This window comes from Phodopus roborovskii, unplaced genomic scaffold, assembly GCF_943737965.1.
Source record: "Phodopus roborovskii unplaced genomic scaffold, PHOROB, whole genome shotgun sequence".
Classification (NCBI taxonomy): Eukaryota; Metazoa; Chordata; class Mammalia; order Rodentia; family Cricetidae; genus Phodopus; species Phodopus roborovskii.
The window spans coordinates 40666521-40689610 of NW_026126433.1; the positions used below are offsets into that span (position 1 = coordinate 40666521).

The 23090-nt window shown below is 40.4% G+C and overlaps 1 protein-coding gene across 1 annotated transcript in view; it reads right to left on the reverse strand.

Moving 5' to 3' along the window:
* Positions 1-205: 205 nt before the first annotated feature.
* Positions 206-23090, reverse strand: part of Ddr2 (discoidin domain receptor tyrosine kinase 2) — a 115917-nt gene continuing 93032 nt past the window's right edge. The window contains exons 7-18 of the mRNA XM_051186210.1: positions 22632-22737; positions 21779-21962; positions 16450-16693; positions 14145-14207; positions 13178-13308; positions 11750-11960; positions 10127-10350; positions 8745-8872; positions 6547-6735; positions 5551-5785; positions 3510-3659; positions 206-532 (exon numbers count right to left, since the gene is read on the reverse strand). Coding sequence (XP_051042167.1) covers positions 398-532; positions 3510-3659; positions 5551-5785; positions 6547-6735; positions 8745-8872; positions 10127-10350; positions 11750-11960; positions 13178-13308; positions 14145-14207; positions 16450-16693; positions 21779-21962; positions 22632-22737 — 2000 coding nt within the window. The 3' untranslated portion in view covers positions 206-397. The remainder of the gene's footprint in view (positions 533-3509; positions 3660-5550; positions 5786-6546; positions 6736-8744; positions 8873-10126; positions 10351-11749; positions 11961-13177; positions 13309-14144; positions 14208-16449; positions 16694-21778; positions 21963-22631; positions 22738-23090) is intronic.

The following is a 23090-nucleotide window of genomic DNA, read 5'->3' on the forward strand; positions in this document are numbered from 1 at the left end:
TTTTCTTCCTAAAGATATTTTACAGAAAGTGACATGGAAAAATATTGTAGGATCTGCACACTTAAAAGCATAACCTTTATAAATTATCTGAGCTTCTAGCCTTTATTACCTAACACTTTGGTATATCAAGTAATATTTATTTTACTAAATTTTTTCTGCTCTATTTTTGTCTTTTTTTTTTTTTTTGGTTATTTCATGTAAAAAAAAAGTATATATGAGTCAGTGGTAGGGAGTAGGAAAGTGTAGTGGAGGAGGCAAGAGACAGTAAGAGGCCACGTGAACACTTCTCTGTCTCTCAGGTCCATTAAATGTCCAGATGGAGTGGCTTAGATGTGGGCGAGCAGTAGGTCTTGTGGAGAGGACCTGGCCAACATAACATTGGCAGGCACTGATGGCATCACTCATCCCCTTGCTGAAGAAGCAGAAGGTGTATCTCTTGGAATGATGGTCGGTGCTTGGTCTCTCTTCTCCAGCAGCTGAGCATCAGCTTATACACAGAGTCGGGGCAAATAGCTGGTTGAGGGAGATAAGTCTTGGGGAATAAAAAAAAGAAGAAAAATATATATTAAGAGGAAGGAGAATTGTGAACTGTATCATAGCTTGATTTATGCCCTCACCACCCTATTGAATTTAGCAACTGGGATGGGCACTCTATCTGTTCTTCCCATTTGTGGAGCTCTAGCTCATCAGCCACTTTCTAGCTCCCTCGAGCAGTATTTCACGGTGAACCATTCTGTGGGCCCTATCTTCATGCCGAAGATGAAACCAGTGCCAAGAGTACTCAGATCCTCAATTCATGAGCATGTGTTTTGGTTGAGCCAATACGGCAGATGTAAAGTACATTTGCAACTTCAGTGCCATAAAGTATTTGAAGTCTTATTGCAATTGTGATTGGAATAAAATTTCAGCCAGATGCAGAAATTGGGGTGTAGGTCACCTCCTTGTAATGCCCACTGTTGTTCTCAGTTTTATAGTTTTAATAGCCTGCTATACTGATTACTGAATATTTCATAATACTCCATATAACATATATAATTTGTTACCTCTTATAACACCAAAATAAAAATTAAAATTAATTAATTTTTAGTTACTTAGTTCTATTTACACTGTGGGAATTCAAGAAAGAATGTTATCTGGAATTTCTCCACATCTTGTGAGTATAAAATGAAAGCAAAATTACCAAATACATTTTAGTGGTTGAAATTCTGCTACAGATGTCTAAGCATTTTAAACTGAAGATAAATTGCTTGAAATTTGCATAAATGATGAACCCAAAGTATGAAATTTCTTCTAGAATTTACATTATCCAAACTGTCATTTCTCTTCCTTGTATCTCCTGTGTCCAATGGGTTTGTTGAACTACTGGAAAATGAATTCCACACATTGTGTAATTCAGTGACCACAGAAGCCCTGTAGCTGATAAAGACAGTATTATCCAAATATGCTCATGTCAAACTCTAAAACACAAATACTGAAATTTCAGTTATAAATATAATAGCAACTAAATTTTACCAAACTTAATGAATTGTGTCTAATCTGTTATTTACATTTGATATGCCAAATTTAGTAAATTATCAACGTTTCTGGTTGTAACTGAGAAGTACCTCAGTATATGATGGTAATATTTGGCTTTGGTATGGATTCAGTCAAATATCTGGCTTTAGTGCTTGACCATTGGTAGATGGCCAAGATGTATATTTGGTACACTCTTGGTTTGTCATGTAGGTAGAAATAGTGAACCTTCTTACACTAACTTTCCAAAACTAAATGAGAAAAGTAAATTTCTGAAGATTATTAGAAATGAGAATTTCCATTACTAACAGATAGTTTAAGGAGATGTGTTCTTGTGAAATTGAATAACAGAACCGAAATAACACTTGACTATTTAGAGATTATTTTTAATATCACAAACACTAATGTAAAATGAACAGTGCACTAGAAAGGACTTAAAGACCTTCCTCTTGTGGCATACATGCTGATCAAATGTTGCCTTTGTATAAAAACTGACTCTTGAGGATTTCTGTTGATAAATAATAATTTGAAGAAAATAAGAGGCTTATAATAACTCTACCTTTGCCTATAAGTCTAGGATTCACTCAAATTAAGACCATTATTTTGTTGAGTAGGATCCATTTTCTAATTGAACACACAAACCTTAATGGCCATGTGGCCTCTAAACAGTGGTTTGAATACATTAATCTACAAAGAGAACATTTTTTTTCTTGGTCCATTGTATATTTCATAATGACAAGGTCAAATTTTTGCTTTATCACAATAAGAGAGCAGTTATCTCCTGTGCTGGCTAGTTTTATGTCAACTTGACACACGCTAAAGTCATCTGAGAACCTCAGTTAAGAAGCATGAGAAAACCTCAATTAAGGAAAGGTTTCCATAAGGTCTGACTATAGGCAAGCCAGTAGGCCATTTTTTAAGTTAGTGATTGATCTGGAAGGGCCAAGCCTATTGTGGGTGAGGCCATTCCTGGGCAGGAGGCCCTGGACTCCATAAGAAAGCAGCCTGAGCAAGCCATGAGGAGCAAACCAGTAAGTGGCATTCCTCCATGGCCTCTGAGTCAACTACTGCTCCAAGGTATCTGTCCTGCTTGAGTTCCTGTCCCAGTTTCCTTCAGTGATGGACTACAATGTGGAAGTGTAAGCCACATAAACCCTTTCCTCTCCAACTTGCTTTTGGTCATGGTGTCTCATCACTACAATAGAAACCCTAACTAGGACACCTCCTAACTAGGATAGGTGATTTAGAATACATGCTACCACACCATGTAAAGTATATTGAAATAAAAATTAAATTGCAGGCCCATGCTCATTATCAGCATGTCATTCTGTTGTCGTTTGCTTTTAAGTCTAGTTAAGCCAGAAAGGACCCACTTTTATCTCCTGCAAAACCTGTCTCCAGCTATTATAATCTTCCTGTTGGCGATGCTATGACATAAGGTATGCTATACACATGCCCCGATAACTGACTCTGGGTTTTTATTATTAAGATCAATTAGAATTCACACTACTGGTGGCACTGTTTGGGAAGCTTTAGGACTGCAATGCTCTAGTCATTAGCAAACTTTAAGTCCCAGGTTTCATAGGAGTGTTAAAAACTTGGCCAACCAAAGAAAGCTTGATATCTTAGGGAATCGGGACTCCTTGTTAGCTTGAGGACTCAGTAGTCCATAAGTCCCAAGAGGCTACATAAGTAGGTCCAGAGGTACTGCCCCAGAGAAGGACAAGGGTACACCAGTCCTTTTGTGGATGTCCATGGGCAGATGGCCCAAATCAACACCATATCTTATTCTAAGTTTTTTTTTAATTGGACACCTTTAATTCTCTTCACTCCTTTTTTACCACCCAACACACTTGCCAAATAATCTAGACCCAGAAATAGATTGAGCATAATAAACAGAATTCTGTTTGCATCCCTAAGCTGGGGCCTTCCTACTAAGTTGAGACCTTCCTTTCTCGCTAGAGAGCACCCAAGTCCACAACCCCAAAAGTTCATACCTGTCTCCCTTGGTCTCGGAAGAACTCTCCAGTATTCTCAATAACCTGCTCATCTGAGAGCTGGGAATAGGGCTGCTCCTGGCAAAAGGTGAAAGTCTCCCACAGAGTCACCCCGAAGGCCCACACATCACTTGCTGTGGTGAATTTTCCCTATTGAAGGAAAAGAAGAGAAAATCAGAGCAAGCCAGGCACCAAAAAAGAGCATGTTATGTGCTCATCATCTGGAATCAATCTTCCCCTACCAAAAGCAAGGAATGTGGCAACTGGCAATACTGCATGGAGGATCTGGAAAAGCAATGAGATCCTATTGGAAATAGTGCATTCTCCCATCCATAGGACCTGGACTTAGTTCTGCTTCTCTTGGAGATGATATCCAAGAACTGAAAGGATGCAAAGTATGAGTGACTGGACTCTATGAGTGTTAGAACTGATGTCTGTAGGCTAATGACCCTCTGAACACTAGAAGGACCACCTATATGATAGGAGAACTACCCTTTGGAGAACTACCCAGGGAAAGCCTAAATTAGCAGGAGAAGTTAATGGTTTTGATGGTAGGAATAAAAAAGTTTCAAGTGCCTGGAGTTAGGCCTGGTGGATCCAGGACTCTCACTTCCCTATTCCATATTTGTGTCTAACTAACAGCAAACCTCCTGCTTCCGCATCCCGAGTATTAGGACAACAGACAGATGTGAGTATTTATTCTTCTTCCAGAGGACCTGAGGTCAGTTCCCAGTACCTACTCCTTGTAACTGCCTGTAACTATAGCTCCAAGAAATATGACTCCCTCTTCTGGCCTCTGCAACCACCTATCATTTACATGCACACTCCTACCCCAGGCACACACACATACACACATACACACATACACTTGTATAATTAAAAATAAAAAAAGTTTAAGCCGGGAAGTAAGGGCATATGCCTTTAATCCCAGCAGTGAGAAGCAAGCAGATCTCTGAGTCTGAAGGCAGTCTAATCTACAAAGTGAGTTCTAGGATAACACAGAAGAACCCTGTATAGAAAACCAAAAATGAATAAATAGATAAAAATTTTAAAATATATACACATAGAAATACATGCACAACAAAATGTCTCAAAGGCAGTATTCCAAAGCATTAACCATACTTATCTTGATAAGGAAGTTGTGTATACTTTTCCATTTCCAAATTAATTTATAAATCTTATATGAATATCAGCTTCAAATAAGCAGATGAAGTAGAGATGAACAAAATCAAGCTAGGTTCAGGTTTTCCTCTGAGTGATATGAAAGACAGTCCAGCATTGTAGGAAGTGAAAGTTTGTAGTTTACTCATTCTGCAAATGAGTAGCTATAAAATCAGCACTGAAGTGGCTTAGATGTACATGGCAAGCAAAATTAGACTCCAGGAGAGGCATCTGAAGTCATTCATCCTTGGTGCAGAACACCAAAAATTAGGTAAAAATCATAAAATGAAATATAATGGAATAAACAAGTAAATGGTAAAAAAAAAAAAAAAAACAAAAAAACAAAAAAAAATACTTTCAATGGATAAAGAATTTATTTATTTATTGGTTTTGCTTTTTGTTTGTTTGTTTTTAGACTGAGTTTCTTTGTGTATCCCTGGCTGTCCTGGAACTCACTCTGTAGAACTGGCTGTCCTCAAACTCACAGAGATCTGCCTGCCTCTGCCTCCCAAGAGCTGGGACTAAAGGTATGCACCACCACCTTTCTATCTTTCTATCTATCCAGATAGATAAGGATTTTAATTCCTTGAATTAAGACTATTCAATAGGTGGGAGGGTAGGAGGGGGAAAGGATACTAAATTCATTAAACTCCTGTAACAAGGCATTACTTTTTTTTTGTCAGTAATTGGCAAGTCGTGGGTAACAACAATAATAACAATAATAATAGTGCCAGAGATGATCCTCTCAAATCTGTGATAATCTGTGATAATATTAAGATCTGTGGTGCTTGCTTGCCTCCTGCTGCCTCTGGTTTGTTCCAGTCTCCCACCTGAGCAGCGGATCAGCTGCTGGGGCCCATCTCAAGGTGTAGACACTTACCAGCAAGATGCTTTCCCATGACATCCAGCGGATAGGAAGCACTGCCCGGCCCTGGATCCGGTAGTAGTCACCACTGTACAGGTTCCTGCTCATTCCAAAGTCTGCTATCTTGATGGTGTAGTTCTTGCCCACTAAGCAATTTCGCGTGGCCAGATCTCGGTGGACAAAGTTAAGGGATGAGAGATACTTCATACCAGAGGCGATCTGGGTAGCCATAAACTTCAGGCTGGCATAACTAGGGGCACGCATAAGAAAGAGAAGGCAGCTGGGGGTCATATTCTAATCAACAAATTAGAGTCAAACCATCTGTAATGGTGTTTTGTTTCTAATCTAACAAATAAAGCTTGACTGAAGATCAGAGTGCAAAGCTAAGTCACTAGTTAACCACACATCTAGTTAAGAGCTAAGCCACTAGGCAGTGGTGGCCATACCTTTAATCCCAGCACTCGGAAGACAGGCAGATGGATCTCTGTAAGTTCAAGGACACCCTGGGCTACATGAGAGTTAAATCAGTCTAAAAGAGAAACAGAGCTCACACCTTTGATCCCAGCACTTGGGATGACACGCCTTTAATCCCAGCACTAGAGGAATATAAGGCAGGAGCTCAGTGCAGTCTAAGGTTTTTTGGTTGAGAGCATTGCAGTCTGCAGTCACACTGAGGACAGGATCACCCCTCTTTGGTCTTAGCCGTGCTAGCAGTAAGAACTCTCTAGTGCCTTGCCTGCTCTGCTTCCCTGATCTTCAGCTTGAACCCTGATATCTGTCTCTGGGTTTTTATTATTCATGCTACAACCATCTCTATCCTGCCCCATTCTTAAAGAATCTGTTTGCTTTTCCCAAAAAAGGATAGCTGCCCCCATCATTCACTGCATGCTAATTGACTTCCCACACTACCCCCAGGACAACTGGAACCTTATGCTTCACCACTCCCCATTTTCAGGCCCTGGAATTACTCTTATGACCACAGAGAAAAGACTAAAGATGTGACTTGTGTACCTGACCGTGGCATTGCTTGAAGAAGAACTCAGAGGTTCGTGGCGGGAAAGAAACTGATTGAGATCTCCATTTTCCATATATTCTGTGATCATGCAGAGTGGGTCATCAGTGATACACACAGCTAAGAGACGGATGATGTTTGGGTCCTTGAGCCGAGACATGATCTTTATCTCCTTAAGAAAATCATTCCTTTGGAGGATGCGATTGTAAATAAAGTCAGAAGTTGTCAGAGTCAGAACTGAGCAAGGAAGGGTGCACAGCTGTATCCGCTCCCACCCATCACACTGTGCCTTGCTCCCCTTTGGAAGATCCTTAACATGACAGACAAACGGGCACCCAGAACTATCACATTCAACTTCTCCTTGAACACAATGGACCTTTATTTAATCAGCAATAATGTTTCCAAGGACAAGATATATGGGTCACTTTTATACCCCTCACATGTGGCAAAATGCCCTCTACATAGAAAGTTGTTGATGTTACTGACTCAAATATGTCTTGCTTAAAATTACCTTGCTCTTCATTAAAACCCAACTCAAGGGTTTTAAAAAGCTACTGAATCACACTATTAATGAAGTTTTACAAGGTGGATAACCACCCTCTTATCTGATGATTTCTCTTTTTCTCCTGCTGGCTTTCCCTAATCCCATCTGCACCAGCAGTCAGACACAGCATGCATTGATTTGGTGGCCTGTTCAAACAGAGTTGTCCAAAAGCTGTGATGGTAAACTAAAATCATATCAAAAGTACTCATTTGGCCCAAACTTGTAACTGTTTGAGTTCACAATGACAGCCATATTTGAGTTGTAAATTGTCAAAATGGAGCCAATAGCCCACATTCCCAAAACTCCAGAAGCAAATCAGTTAGAAGTCTCTGGTGAGTTTTATAGGAATTCTGCACTGAAAGTCAGGCTCTGCCCATATAAATTCTTGGAACCCATGCAGTCCTGATTCAGCATCTCCTCTCTTATTTTCCTGTGAATTCCAGATCATGGGTTTTGACAACTCTTGAGGACCCAGAGTTTAGGGCATCTATCACTATCAAACAAGAAAGAATGCAAGTGGAACCAGCAACTTTCAACAACCCAGAAATACATTGTCCTATTTCATACAATGCCTTTTCCTGCTTGCCACTTTCTCCCACCATGGGCAAAGATTAATATGAGGAATATCCCACCTCTCTGTGGGTCCCAGGGAGTGTTGCTTTTCATTACCACATCTCTGTGGGCCCCAGGGGGGTGTTGCTTTTCATTCATGTTAATATTCATAAGTCAAAGCTCTTGGTTAAAATGTGAAAACCCACACAGTTCTAATTCCTCGCCTTTCTCTCATCTTCCATTCATATCTTGTCCATTGTAATTTAATGAAACCTATCATTGTTTTTGGAGTTTACAATAACTCGGGGAATAGGAATAATAAACTTCCTCTTGGGATGAATAGCAGTGAGACAACTCAAGAAAACACACGGGAAGATTCATGTGGTATCCAGATGTTCAGGTTTCTCTGGGACACAATTAGTTTTCTATCAGCAGCCTCTCTGGGTGAGGATTAACTCACCATTACTGTAACAGAAAGGCTGTCAGGGGACAATGCAGTGTGATGGAAACCACAATTTATGTCACAAAGGATCCAAGAGACTATTAGTGAGTTAGGAATCCTGTTAAAGGACTGTGTATCCTTTTGCTCTGAGGTCCATGGGTGAGCTTCCAAGTAGAAGTAACTTCTCATTGTGAGGGGCTGCTGAACATAGAAGAAAAGGAGTATACAAGAGAGAACACAGAATGAGAATGTAAACAGAGGTAGGAAAAAAAACAACACAAAGATGTAGGCAGAAAGATGTCTGTCATTGTGAAAAGTCAGCTAGAAGAGAGAGTGGCATTCAAGAATGTGTCTGTGTCTCATAAGTGAGGCACACATTTGGGCTGTTGTTGCAGTGGGTTAAGGGATTTAAGAAGGAAATATATAGTGAATGGAATATAATAATATACACATTTTGAGTTTGAAAGAGATAGAGAAAAAGATGGGCACTTCCAAACACATTGGAAGCATGAAGCGTTAAGAGCAGGCTTGTAGGGACAGCTCTCAGGCTTTCCCATCTCAGAAGAAGAAAGAAAAATAAAAGCTCAGGAATTCCCAGGAATGTTCCTAATCTTCACCATGAAACGAGTAAAGGAAAATTCAAAATTCAGACCACAGACCTGGCATTCTTGTTGGCATCTGCTCGGAGCATCTTCACAGCCACCAGGACAGGCTGGTTGGCACTGACATCTAGGGCAAAATCTTTGTCTTTGAATTTTTCCATACCTTCCACTTCACAGAGATGAACCTAGAGAAAAGTCATCTAGACTCAGGATCATCATTTCTCCTGAAGATGTCTCAGTACTCTTGCTGGAACTGTCCTGAAGATAACAACTCTTACAACTCAGGCAAAATAACCAGAGACCAATAAGAGGCTGTGGGTGACATATCTTTGATTAAAGTAATTGAAAAAATTAATAAGCAATTTAAAGTACCCAGATAATATGGTATGTTGATAAAGTACCCAGATAATGTGGTATGTTGATGCCTTGTAAGAGAAATATACATCGAATGAACTATTAATAAAGGATGGAATAGATCTATGACATAGTATTTTATCACAGCATAACTCCTCTAGAAAATATCATTCGGCATAACTGTTGAACTTTGAAGAAAGTTAATCCCTTGGCCATAAAAAACAAAACCCTCAGGGTGAAAAGACTGTTGTAAATTATGCCTATGTATTAGTAATAATATAGTGGACATTGGATTTCAACTCAGGAGACAGAATGAGTTCATATGACACCACAGACAGATGTCATGCGTCCTTCTGCCTTCTCTAACACCAAACCTACCCAAAGGGATAATATTTGATCCATATAGAAAGTCAACAACATACTCATTTGAAAACAAGTATTACATTTGGGGCTAGAACACAGGGTTAAAGGAACTCTATTACAGCCAAAAACATTGCTCTGAATTCCCTGAAGGTTCCTATGACTTATACAAGAGTGAAAAGTTTAATATCACATGCATCATTCTGAGGGCAACTCAGAAGAGGGGCCCTCCTTGTCTTTGTAGTGACTCATTCCCTAGTGGATAATTCTGGAATTAAAGGCAGGGTGAGGTTGGTTTTTTTATTTGTTTGATTTTTACCATTTAGACATATAACCCTCATGAAAAGGAAAAAGATGATAGCAAGCATCAGGGTGTTCCTAGATAATCCATAAGAGATGATGATACCATGAGCACCACCCTTGGTAACCTACTGTAAATGGTCTTTGAAAACAATAGGTATTGTTCAGGATACCTGAACTCTGGTGACTTATTTCCCTAAGATTTTCTGTATAGAAATCAGACGTCCCAGGAAATCCATAGCTCTTACACAAAGATGAGATTGGCCATTAACTATCCATCCCGACAGCAATGCAGACAAACAAGCAGAGGAGACCTTCTGCTGGTAATTTACTTCTAGATAGTCTCACTTCATACGGATCATTTTTTCCACCTTCTTCCTTCATGTCATAAAGGACTGCGTGTCTCCTTCCAAAGATGAACTCACCTCCCCAAACTGGCCTTCTCCAAGCTTCTCTTTGAAAGTCAACAGTTTCCTGGGGAACTCTTCCACAGCCACATCTTTTCCCGAGAGCAGGTCCATGGTGACAGCAGGCACTGAGTAGGTGTTGCCACCTGTCACTCCCTGGAGATTCACTATGTCAGCTTCTGCATAGTGGGGCACACCCTCAGGTCCATTGGGTTGGGCTGGCTTCACAACACTACTGCAGCCTGGGAAGAGATGGCCACTGAGTCTGGTTCCCAAGGGCAGCTAAGGAGATGTCTTTAAGGAGGGTTATCTGAGGGGCTAGCAAGTTTCCGGCCCCATGGCAGCCTAACCCACTTCGCACCTACTTATTTGGGGTCAGTTGTGTTTCCTTCAGACACCTGTCTTTTGGACTTCAGAATTTAGGCCACCATTTTGTTTCTCGCTCTCCTCACAAGCTACCAGCATGAACAAGTTCCCTGACTAACCCTGTGGAATTGTTTGGCTAAGCCTTAGGAAGGCTTATGCAGTATGGAGAAAGCAGTCGTGGAAACTGAAGGTTTAACAGCAAGTTTCCTTAATTTCAAAATGCTGACATTAGTTTAACAGCACACTTTAGGGAAGAAAACAACCATAGATTACATTTATATGATCCTGTTTAAGATGTACCACAAATTTTAGATAGTTAAAATATGATTGATTGGGAAATATTTTGGCCCCCAGGAAACAGGTTAGTTATTTCTGTTCTGTTAAGGAAGTAAACTCATATATAGTCTTTACTCTTGCCAGTTCTAGAAAATTGGAAGGATTCAGTGTGTTCTTTCTATGACTGTTTTTTTTAAACCCCACCAGTGATAAAATAGATGTTAATTTCCTTTCTTCTTTGGGCAAGTTTATTCCTTGATGAGCCTCTGTTCTTCTATTTAGTCCTATCAGCTGGCTCAGGCCTTCCTCTCCTGCACATAAGTCCTCCGCTACCAATCTGCTCACCTCTTGGCTGATGACCTTGGAAAGCTGAGGATGCCAGAGATGATCTAGCATCCCTCCTTATGTCACTCTCTAGCACATTTTAAAGTAACTGGTATTATATACCTTATTCAATACTTTTATTGAGAAAGGATAAAAAGATATTTACTACCAAAATAAAAGTTTATGCTGGTGTAATGAATATTTACCAAAGAGAAGTCAACAAAAATGAAATGATTCGATTATTCAGAGAGCTACCCACAGCTAGAGAATGCCTTTAACTACATTTATCTTGTTTCCTCCAGTATAATTTCCAGTCCAGAATTTTGTCTGAGTGAAGTCTGGTGTCAAATGAGAACACCAGCTGGGTCTTCTCTCCCATTACAAACAAAACAAGAGGGTTACCAGGCAAGACTGCTCAGCTCCTTCTAGGAAGACCTTAGTGATACTTTGCCATTTTTTGTGGGTCCCTCTGAACATCTTATGTCAAATATAAAAGGAAGGGTTTCAGAACAGGCTAGAAGCAGAAGCAACCAAATATCTAGAGAAGGACAATAGATTTTGCCAGAGGCCAGCATAGACTTAATGGATTTGGTTAACATGCAGCAAGAGTGTTATTCCTACATCATGTGCATCAAAGTTTCTTCTTCCATCTCCTGCTGATGATTTCATACTTACCTGACTCCTCCTCCCCTGAAGCAAATTCTGGGAGTTTTCGGATCAGTCTAGATGGTTCCTGGTAGTCAGGGCGAAGGGGAAAGATTCGATCATAAGTAGAGTTGGACTCCTGTTCACTTGGTGACGAGGAGCGGTTATTATTGAACATGCTGGACTCGCTGGGCAGGGAAAGGCTAACTGTCATTTCATCATCCAGCATCCTCCGTGAAGCCTGAAAGTCATGGATAGAAAGGATTGAATTATTGTCATCTCTCTCTCTCTCTCTCTCTCTCTCTCTCTCTCTCTCTCTCTCTCTCTCTCTCTCTCTCATCCAGCCTTCCCTTTCGGTCTATACCTTCAAACCCCCAGGAAAACTGCAGCTGACAAGGAGGTAGTCTGGTTCCATAAAGTACTATGTTACAGAAACTTAGCAAAGTCCATTATGTCCTCAAGGCAGAGTTTAGCCTTCTAATTCTTGTGTTGACAATATTCATCAAATGTACTAGCATCATTTATACAACTCCATAACATCTGATCAGTAGCCGAATACTTCCTCTGATTTTTAGAGGTATGTGTGAGAGAGGGATGTTTAAGCTTCATTGTCAACTTGATGGACTTTAAGTCACCATGGAAACCTAATTATGCATATGTAAACAGGTGTTTGGAGAAAGGGCCAGCTGAGCAGGGAAGACCAAACATGAATGTCAGCAGCAGTATCCTATGGTCTGGAATCCCAGACTAAAGCGGAGACAGCAAGCTAAGCACCATCACTCACCTCTCTCTCTCTCTCTCTCTCTCTCTCTCTCTCTCTCTCTCTCTCTCTCTCTCTCTCTCTCTTTCTCTCTCTCTGTTTCCTGACTGTGGATACAATGTAACTGGTTGCTTCCTTCAAGCAACCATTCTTTCCCTGCCATGATAGACTTTCCTGCTCTTAGACCATGTTATAAAAAATAAGGCAATCTTTAAGTTCCTTCTTGCCATCTGTTCTGTCACAGCATCAGGAAAAGTAGGCATTAAGACACCAAAAATCAAAAAGACAAGCACACAAAGTCAGAAAGTTTAGCAGGACTGAGGGTGACCCCCAACTATGGCTGTCTGTCAAAATCATTGCCAAACTGAAAATACACTCATGGGTGTCTGAACTCGACCTCAAACACAGCAAACCAGATCCTTCACGGGAAATGCCCAAGTTGAGACTTAATGCATTAGGGAGGGTTTCCTGAGATTCTAAGACCTTCTATCTGAAAATGAGAAAATAGACTTAACTCATTATTTTCTGACTCACTTCAACAGCCTTCTCCATTCCTTTGCTTCTTGGTAGCCTCAGGCAGCTCACTAGCCTCTTTTTTTTTTTTTTTTTTTTTTTTTTTTTTTAAATCTGGCACTTTTGGTGTCGTGGCAGTGTGGGAAATGCAGGCACAGCTCACTATCCATAATGCACATCCTTACCTTTTCTAGCATCTTCTGCCAGAACTGCCTCCACAGGATGATGACTATGATAGCCAGCAGGATGAAGATGATGGCAACCAAGCAGCCAATCAGGATCCGAGTGTTGCTATCATCAACTTTAAGCATAGGATCTGTGACCAAGGAGAGAAGGCAGAGAAAAGAATTGTCTCACAGGGCAAGTAAAAAGCAGCTGTACTGGAGCAGTGCATGGAGATAGACCATGTTCCTTTGGGAGAGTTCCAGAAGGTGTCATCTGCACCTCTCTGCCTTAGCTGATCTGGCTTATTACTTTGCCTTTATTTTCTACAGTGCTCCTCCATTACCACCACCCTCCTTCTCTCCCTGTCTCATAATGAAGAGTTTTTCTATGCATCCCTACATTGTTTCCTGTATATTGCTATGGTATGTATGTATAAGCTCATAACACTCATGACAAATTATAAGGAATGGGTTCCACTTCATTCTTTGAGATGGGTCAAGGGAGCTGAGATATCTCGCAAGAGATATCCAATACACATTTCCAGGTTGCTGGCTATTATAGCCAGTGACTTTCTCAAGCAAAGGATGGATGTACCTTTGCATACTCACATCCCAAGAGATGGAAAAGCATTTTGTTTCATGGGCCACTGATGCCCTGAAATCCCTACTGTATGAGTCTTATATAGGAATGTCCCCTTACATGTTTCTTCTCTAAGCTTCTTAAATTTCATGGAGCAGTTGGAACATTCTAGATTCCATCCCTCTCAGCTGTAGAAACCCATGAATGATCAAAAATGAGAGTAACTCTGGATTCTTCACTTTGGGGGTGACTGTTCTTCCTTTAGCATGTTAATCTTCATCCAGAGTCACATGGATCAAGCTGCTCACACACACAGTGAGGTCTTTGTAATCACTACCCTACTTTATCTTCCAGTAGGTGCTTTCAACTTAATATTTTACAATTAATAATAATAATAATAATACGTACCATAGGTTGTGGGTGCCATAGGAGAGGTGGGCAAGGCTCCAGAGTTGTTATACATTGCAGCATCTGTAATAGAACAAGAGTGAATCAGACCTTGGAGCCGACAGCCAAGCAGGCAATAGCTGAGTAGCCTGAGACCTAGCACATTGCAAAACCAATATAGTGGGTTACCAATAGCATTTTTAAAAATGAAGATACCCTGGGTTATTATGCATATATTAGCTCTTCACATATATATATATGTACATATATATATATATATATTATGTCAATTGGACACAAAATAAAAATGAAACCATAAAGTATAACTATCTGTACAAGTAAAGGCAACTTTTCTGATGCAAAATAAATAAATAAATAAAATTGTGACATAAAGCAATGGACAACCAGCCTACAGGCCAGAACCCCAGAGAACCTAGGCAACAAAGAAGACCCTAAGAGAGACATTCATGGATCCACCAAGGAAGGGGAAAAAGACAAGATCTCCTGGGTAAATTGGGAGCATGGGGGGGTAGGGGAGTGGGAAAAAATGTATAGCTCAATAAAAAAACAAAACAGATTGTTTCAAATAAAGTTAACATATGGTGTTCAGAGGGCTAAGGTCATAGATCATCATAGAGGAGGACCTATATTCAACAATATGTTGAGAGAATTAGGTGGCTAAATGGGCAAGGAATAGACCTAGTACAAAGATACTCCTTTCTTCAAATCATTTAAATTATTTTCTAAAGGGATTTTCACTGTGATTCATTGCCCTAACTGTAAACTTAAGGTTTACGCATCTCTAGAGATAGAAAACTGGCTTTGAAGTTCCCTTTACTGTGATGCTGTAGCCTTCAAAGGCAGGCCTCAAAGTGTGTTTTCCATACTCATGTTGGCAACTAATTTTTACCTCTGACTTGTCAAGAATTAAAATTTGAGTTTCTCTTCTACAAGGTATTCCTTCAACAAATCCTTTTTTTTTTCTTACCATTTTTAAACCAATAAAGAGCTTCTGGTGTCAGGTCCTTAAGTTAGGTCCTCAAGTATCTAACACAAGCCATAGGATTTGGAGCTCAAGAGATTCCCAGGAATCAAAAGCATAATCCAAGCTTTGCTTGAACAAAATAGCACAAATGCACCAATTACTGTGCCCAAGGATTGGCTGTGTGTTTACCCAGATTATTCCTAAGAACAATGACTATCTATCTGCCTCCCCCATGGTTATTATTATAAGCACCACTTCTTTTGAGCATATAAATTTATACTATGAATAAATTATATGAAATAATTAGTCTGTTTGCTTTCAAATCACATCATTGGCACAAACAAAATGTAGGCACCAAACCTATTTTCTAAATATATGCACATCCTCTTTTCCTATTAGTATAGCCTAATAAGTAAACCATCTTGAACATTTCTTCTTTAGAAAAAAAATCAAGCCAGAAAGGATATCACCTTCTAAAGCATGGCTAAGTTACTGTCTCCTTCTCTAGCATATTATTCTATTCCTTTGCTTTTCTTCTAGGCTGATGTAACTCACACCTTTGGCACTATTGATGACAAGTTCATGGCTTTGTGCCTATCTCTTTCTGATTGCTTATGCTTGGTTTTGGAATATTTCTAAAGAGCCATTGTATAGATTTCTGTCTTCCAAGCTAAAATGGAATGGCATGGACAAGTTTATAAATTTCTTTGAATTTTTCAAAGTTTAGTACAGCACAGGGTTTCTGTGAACTCTACTTTTGATCAAGAATGATATAGTCAGTTAGAATTTACTGGTAAATGTTATGAGTTGTTATAATGACATTACATTCAAAAAGGTATTTTCTTAGATTCATTCCAAAATGCTAGTAATAAACTAAAATATGCTTCAGATTTGCTTTCAAATACTACAGCAAAAAGGAATAAATAAAGGTGGCAAAAGATTTGTACTAAAGATGAATGGCCGAAGGAAGTCCATTGTTCTCTTTACTTTTGACACAATGGTTAGAGATTTTCCTTTGAATATTTTGATAGTGTTTAAATTAATAGTCTTATTTTGTAATTAGTAATTTGTAATAGTATTAATTTGTAGCTTTTGAACCATTTTATTATCGTTTTATAATCTTCTGCCATAAATCTCTTCTAGACAAATGTGTAGAAAGAGTCAATAAAGTTTGTACTCTCCCACTCCCATTCTTTGTAATTACATAAATTAAAATTAAAAACACAAAGGATTTTCTTTTTCCAAAAACCTGTGAGCCACCTGGTAACCCCACTCCTTCAGAGCCCCTCTCACCTCCTGCATCAATCCACTCACTTCCTTGTGGGGACCAAGGCTTCCTACCTGATTGGAAAGTGATCTCGCTGAACATCATCCATGTGTCGGCAAAATGGTACTGGCATTTGATGGCACTAGCCATTCGGTGGTGGAGCGGCACCGTGACAAACCTAGCACTGGGGTTTACATCATCCAGGACGAGGGGAAAGGAGACTGCAGTAGGTTCCCACTCACTGGCCTCAGAGCGGAAGTAGCATTGGACCTCCTTAAAAATCTTCACGCCTTTAGCAAACATGTTGTTGCAGTGGACCTGGCAGAGAAAGGGGCATGTAAGAAACAGGCTATCCCTGCTAGGTTGCATAAGCAAACATCCCACATAGCCCAGGAAACCCCTAGACCTGCCTATTTCTCTGACTGCTATCCATTATTCAGTCTTCTGGAGAGTGGCAATGATACCCAGGTCATTTATTATAAAACCTAGGATGCTGCCTCCATTTCGTTTGCAACTGCATGCTCTGTCAACCCAGCCTCATGGTGCTGCAGTATCCTCAGTGTTAAGGGAGGGCTACATCAGCATCATCCCTGGTCTTCACTACAAAGAAATTCTCTTGGTTCTACAATCTTTTCAATCACACTTGCTATCTGCCCACATTTGAGCTCTTCTGATCTGAGATGGTGAGCCAACCTGATACTCTACTTCCTCCCAGATAACTTCCAAAGCCAGACCATCCCTTTTCATGAAGGCTATGGTGAAAAACTTGAAAGAAAACCATATATAAACAAATGCAATTTCATCTTTCTTAATGGAAATCTTAGAATGCATGAAGTGGCATTTTCAGCCAGAGACATGTACTTAAGAATTGAGTTTAAGTGAAACAATTCAGAGAGGAACGATCTTTCTCAGTGATAATTTCTGAACTGAGACAAAAATTAGTTAGAAGGAAACTGGCTGGCATCCACTCTCCTCACCCATGACCCTCTCAGTGGGATGTTTGTTTGCCTGTGAAGTCATCAAGAGCAAAAATTCCACAACACTCCTTCAACAACAACAACAACAACACACACACACACACACACACACACACACACACACACACAGTAATGTGTACATTTGCAACTGACTTGCGCTCCTTACAGAAACTCAGTTCCATCTCCTCTGACTCAGTCTTGCAAGGGAAACAGGTCTTTGCTGGCCATTGTCCCTCAATAGCTTCATGGGTTGGAAAGGCATGGCTGCCATTCATGGACTGTATTTCCTGTTTCTGTTTTAATGTCTGTTTAGGTCCTGACTTATACTGTTTAAGTTTTTTAATTCCTTCTAGATAGTCAGTGCAGGACCACCAGGCTGGGTTCACTTTTAGAGGAAGAAGGAAATGATGGAAGGAACATAATGACAAATGACTGGACCAGAGATATTCTAAGGGTAGACCATGAAAGCTACTAAAGGGTGTAAAACCTTCTAGCCAAAATATGTGTGCTGACAAGATATGCATACTCACGTGTTATTCTGTCCTGGATATAGAACCCTAGACATCTATTCCAATGCCCTTTTGTACATCATACCATATAGGAATGTAGCCGTCACCTTAACTTTTCCATTTGAATTTTTCTTCACAGGTTTTATTGATGAACACATGTGTTAATATCTTCCTTGAGTGAGATAACCATTATAGTTTATTAACCCCCCCCCCAAGTCAATGGAGTGAGGCTAAGGGCAAAAAAATAAATCAAAGAAATACCTTCTCCAGCTTCAATAGGTTTTTCATATGTTCTGAAATCTGCAAAGTGTTGGGTAAATACCCTGCAGGGAAGGTAATAATCTTTCCTACAGATGTCTCAAGAATTCTTCTGGAATGCAAATAAATAGCATATTATTTCATTCCATGTGGGCTTACATATTTATTTATTAAAACAATATACTTTGAATGCATGAATAAGCTTTAATGGTATATTTTATCCATTCTTCAAAGCAAGAAATAAAGAATAATTTGCCTCAGAAAGAAACCTGATCTATAGAAGATATTAATGCCCTGGAAGTCATTTTTTTACCTTTACCCAGAAAAATTAAAACATGTGGAGGAACTTTTTGCCTAAGAAGACTGCCCAGAAGCTACTCCTAAGAAATTTATGGATTCTTCATTTTAGCTCTGGAATCATTTTGATCTGTGATAAAGTAGCTGAAAAGAATCCTGGAGACTCAGGGAGATCAAAGTTTCCTGATGAAATATAACTTCATGGATAATTTACAATTCATTTAATTATCCATTGAACTACAAATCCTCCCTGGGGTATAAATAAAGTTGTGAGTTTATACAAATCTTCACAGGTACATTAAAGACAAATACAAAAAAAAATTCTCTTACAGCATATTTTTGTTGCTATGCATATTCCCTTCTTTTGCCCCTCCCTACTTCCCATCTACAAAAATCTCTGGAGAATAATGTGTTACACATAATTGAACACACTTAGGTTTTACAATTGCCAAAGATCCTACAACAACGAGCCAACAGAGTGGGTATATGTTGTTCCTTCTATTCTCATCTTAAAAATTTATTCATTTAATGAATAACTGTTAATCCAGTTAAAAGATATCTATTGACATCTGGGAGTAATGTAGAAGAGATATATTTTTAAAACAGTTTATGTAAGGAACAACACATTTGTATTAGGAGGAATATTTAATGATGACTGATTGTACATATTTCCTTCTTCTGGATCCTACATGATCCTCCATATATTCTTCTGCAAATTAATATTGCCTTTCTAACTGACCCTTGGGGCCAATGTGTCCCAAGACAGGGAATATTCTTCACTCAGAATCCAGTATGCTATGCTCCAAATATAGCGGTAAAACCAATATCAAGTTCAGATAAATAAATTTTAATTATATAATATAATTAAAGTATTTTCCATTTAACTCAAGAACAAGACACAGACTGAAGACTGAGTACTGAGTAAGGTTACCAAGTTTGCTGATTATTAATACTATGCACATGAGTATAAAAGATCAGATAAGTAAGTATTCCTGTGGTAGGCCAAATTGATTTTTCCACCCTTTCCTGGGGCTTTTAGTGAGTTTCCTTTTTCACTTTCATAGATGATTAAGAGTTATGCACAGTCTCATCTTACACTGAACACAAGGGCTTTCCTGTATGTCCCTGGGTCCAATTTTTCCCTAGCCTTAGAATTTGGATTTAATCCAATCTGGTTGCTTTTTGCATGAACTTTTGCTTTTTTCCATGCCCTTCTCTCTGAAAGGGAATGGGGTGGACTGAAGGAAAAGGAGGAAAATTATTTAAACTACAAACCAGGAAACACTTTATGTTACAACAAAGGCATTATCAATGGCAGCATGGAGATTTGGCTCCCTGGTGGGGTCTCACTTTAGAGAAATGAAAGCTAGGCCTTATGTTTCCTTCTGCAGATCTCTTCATGTATTCACATCTGCTATGGCCCATTACATGGTCTCTATGGCAGCCTTTGCTAAGCCTTTGGCTTTCATCCAACCACCGAACAATAGTCACCAATTTCTACTTAACTGTTCCATAATCATGCACTGATGAAATAACTGTTATGCCTAATTGGATAGCAATGTTTGGCTCTGGTGTTAGGAAGGGAGGAAGGGGGAGAGGGAGGGAGTAAATCAATAATAATGGCTCTAATCTAACCCATCACAGAATTAACAAACAAAGAAGCAACCATAAAAATAAGGTGACTCAGCCACTCAGTCTAGGCAGGTAAAAGACACCCACAGGCCAGATAGGTGACTTTATGATGGGTAAATATATGGCAGAGAAATAGAAAGAAAAGCAGAATGGTTCATATTCTGTGGAAAGGGCCAGAACTGAAGAGATGAAGATGGTGAGCAGCAGGCTGATGTGGCTGGCCTCCTTGCCACCTAGGGCCAGGCTTAGGCTGCTGCCAAAGGCCATGTCTGGGCCTGTGGTCCTACCACAGCTGGGGTCCATGTTGACACACATGACCCATGTTGCCTCCAAAGACCACAAGTATGCTTTAGGTTTGGCTACCATCTGTGGCCATGTTGGTATCTTAGGATACCATGTAGGTATCCTGACATGCTGCGGCCAGGGCCATGCCATTCTGAGTCGCCTGCACTGTCACCTGGGGCCATCGTAGTATTGGGTCCCAGGCTGTTGCCAATGGCCATGCCTGAGTCCATGGCCCTACAGCACCCAGGGTCTAAGTTGATTTCCATGGCTTTTGTTACCACTGAGAGCTGTGCAGATGCCCAACCTCTGGTCAGCCACCTGAGATCATGTTGGTGTCTGAGGGCCAAGCTGCCACTGGGGCCATACAGATCTAGATTGTCTGCACTGCCACAGGGGCCATGGTGACATTCAGGCCCAAGCTACTGCCAACGGCCATGTCTGGGTCTATGGTCCTGCTATGACCGGGGTCTGTGTTGATGTCCACAGCATGTTACCAGAGGGGGACATGTGTGTTGAAATCCAAGGGCAATGCTGAGCTGGCCCTGCCCTTCACTGACCCTGAGATATCTGGCTCTGCACGTTACTGTACACTAGCAGGAAAGCTGGCCCCAGCCTTCATGGGAAAAACATACATACACACACACACACACACACTCAGAACAGATGGTCGGTCCCACTCCTCACCAAGGGCATGGGAAAGCTGGCTCCACCCCTCACCTGATGGGGGCTGTCCCAGTGGTTCAGGCTGACCAGCTCAGATACCACCCAGGCCCACACTTTGGGCCTTAGGTTGGCCCACCCTGACATTTACCCTACTGTGACCTGCTGGAGCATATGAAGGGACTAGTCCTGTGGAACATTAGCTGCAGGGTCTCCGTGACTCGGGGCAACAACAGGATGTTCAAAAAGAGTTTCAATAAGAGTCAAGTGATGACAGTGTGCCAGAGAGCTAGAGGCCTTGAACCAGACCAATGGCTCATTGCAATGAACGCTTGCGGGTGGGGATGTTGGACAGAAGGGTATACTGTGTGACACACCATAGCTTCCAACGCCTCTGGGACAGGCAAAGAGGTGTTGGAGAGGCAGAAAGGGTGGAGGGATAAGGTGGGGTTTTGTTTATTGCATTTTGTTTTTAATTATTGGGGGGAGTTCTCTTGGGGGAGTCCTGCAGATATGAGGGGCAGACATGGAGGGACTAGGAGGTAAGCGGGATTGGGGTATATGCTGTGAAATTCCCAAAGAATCAATAAAGAATTATTTTTTTAAAAGAAAAATAATGTGACCCAGAATTCATATATACTTGTACTAGTGGAATATATTTTAAAATCTAGTTCTGTTGACATCGGATCAACACTCATCAAACATCCCCTGCCTCCCCTTGCCCCACACACCCACTATAATTTTGGATTTGTTTAAGAAAATCTATCACACCTAACTCCACTGACCTTCATAGTAGTAAAATTCCTGATTCGGTCAAATTCAAACATGATCTCGATGTAGCCATTGGTAGCACTCTCATTCCGCCAACCCACATAGTCATAGCCAGGCCACACGTGGTATTCATGGGTCTGGGTAAAATCATCCAGGCCAGATACTCCATCAGTCAACTGGCCTAGCCCTTCAGTCATGCTGCTCAGGCCAAGGGGGGAGGAGAGAAGAGAGGAGCCTGGAGTTAGTCACAAATCCACAAAGCTTTTCACCTCACTGCTTCCCACTGGACTTTGCAGGAGATGTTGATCTTAGAGATGGGGGTATCTAGAGAAAGCAATCAAATGCATTTTATACTCGAAACTTCTTTTTCTGAATCATGTAGTCCATGAAGGGCTGGTAATGCTTCAGACAAACATTAGTCACTGATGGGGCAAGTGCTATTTGTTGTGGTCTTTGTGCTATTCATTAACTCTCTCAATAATGAATTAATCTAAATGCCTTTGGTAATAGTGACTCATTATATCTAGACACCATATTCGGCTGATAAATACAGACAAGGTTTTTCATATAAACTAATAAGATAGCTCTTAAAAGTTTCTTATGGCATTTGTTTATGTGAAATCTGACTCCATTGATTCAGGGGAATAGATCATGGATGGTATTAATTTGGTTGGATGCCTATAACCCCAAAATGACTATTTCTCCCTTATTGTTGTTCCCAGAATTATCATTATTCATTTTACCTGGGATTTTAAAATATACCTCATAATACTGATGGGTTGACTGATTCATTGATTATCGACCATAATTTTTTTGTCATGGCCATTTTCCCCATTCTGGTGATTATTTAAATCTCCTAGACTTTACCTGTACCCAACAGCTCCATCATAAACAGAATCATTCAGATAAATGATGGAGCCTCCAGGGAGTACAAACTGCTGCCCGGCTGGAGCATTGTAAGACACCAAGCCATCTGCCAAAGCAAACACAGTGGTCAGTGTCTCTGATAGGGAGATGTGCCCGCTGCTTGACCAATTGCCCCAAGAAGCTACTTGAGCTTCCAGGGCTGGACAATCTCGTGCATCATGTCCACTGGGGCTCAATTTGGGCTCATAGTTGGGCACTGTTGGAAGCACATATCAATGGCAGTCACCTGAGTAACTCAGGCACAGGGCACTAAACCATGGGTGGATAAGTGTGGCTTATTTTTCTCTTTTAACCAAAGGAGAATCATTTCATTCCAAGGGTGAATGGCTTCATCCCTTTCTGAGCTGATGGCCGGTTTTCAATTCCCAGGCCTTGGAAGTTTCCATATGGTGGAATAAG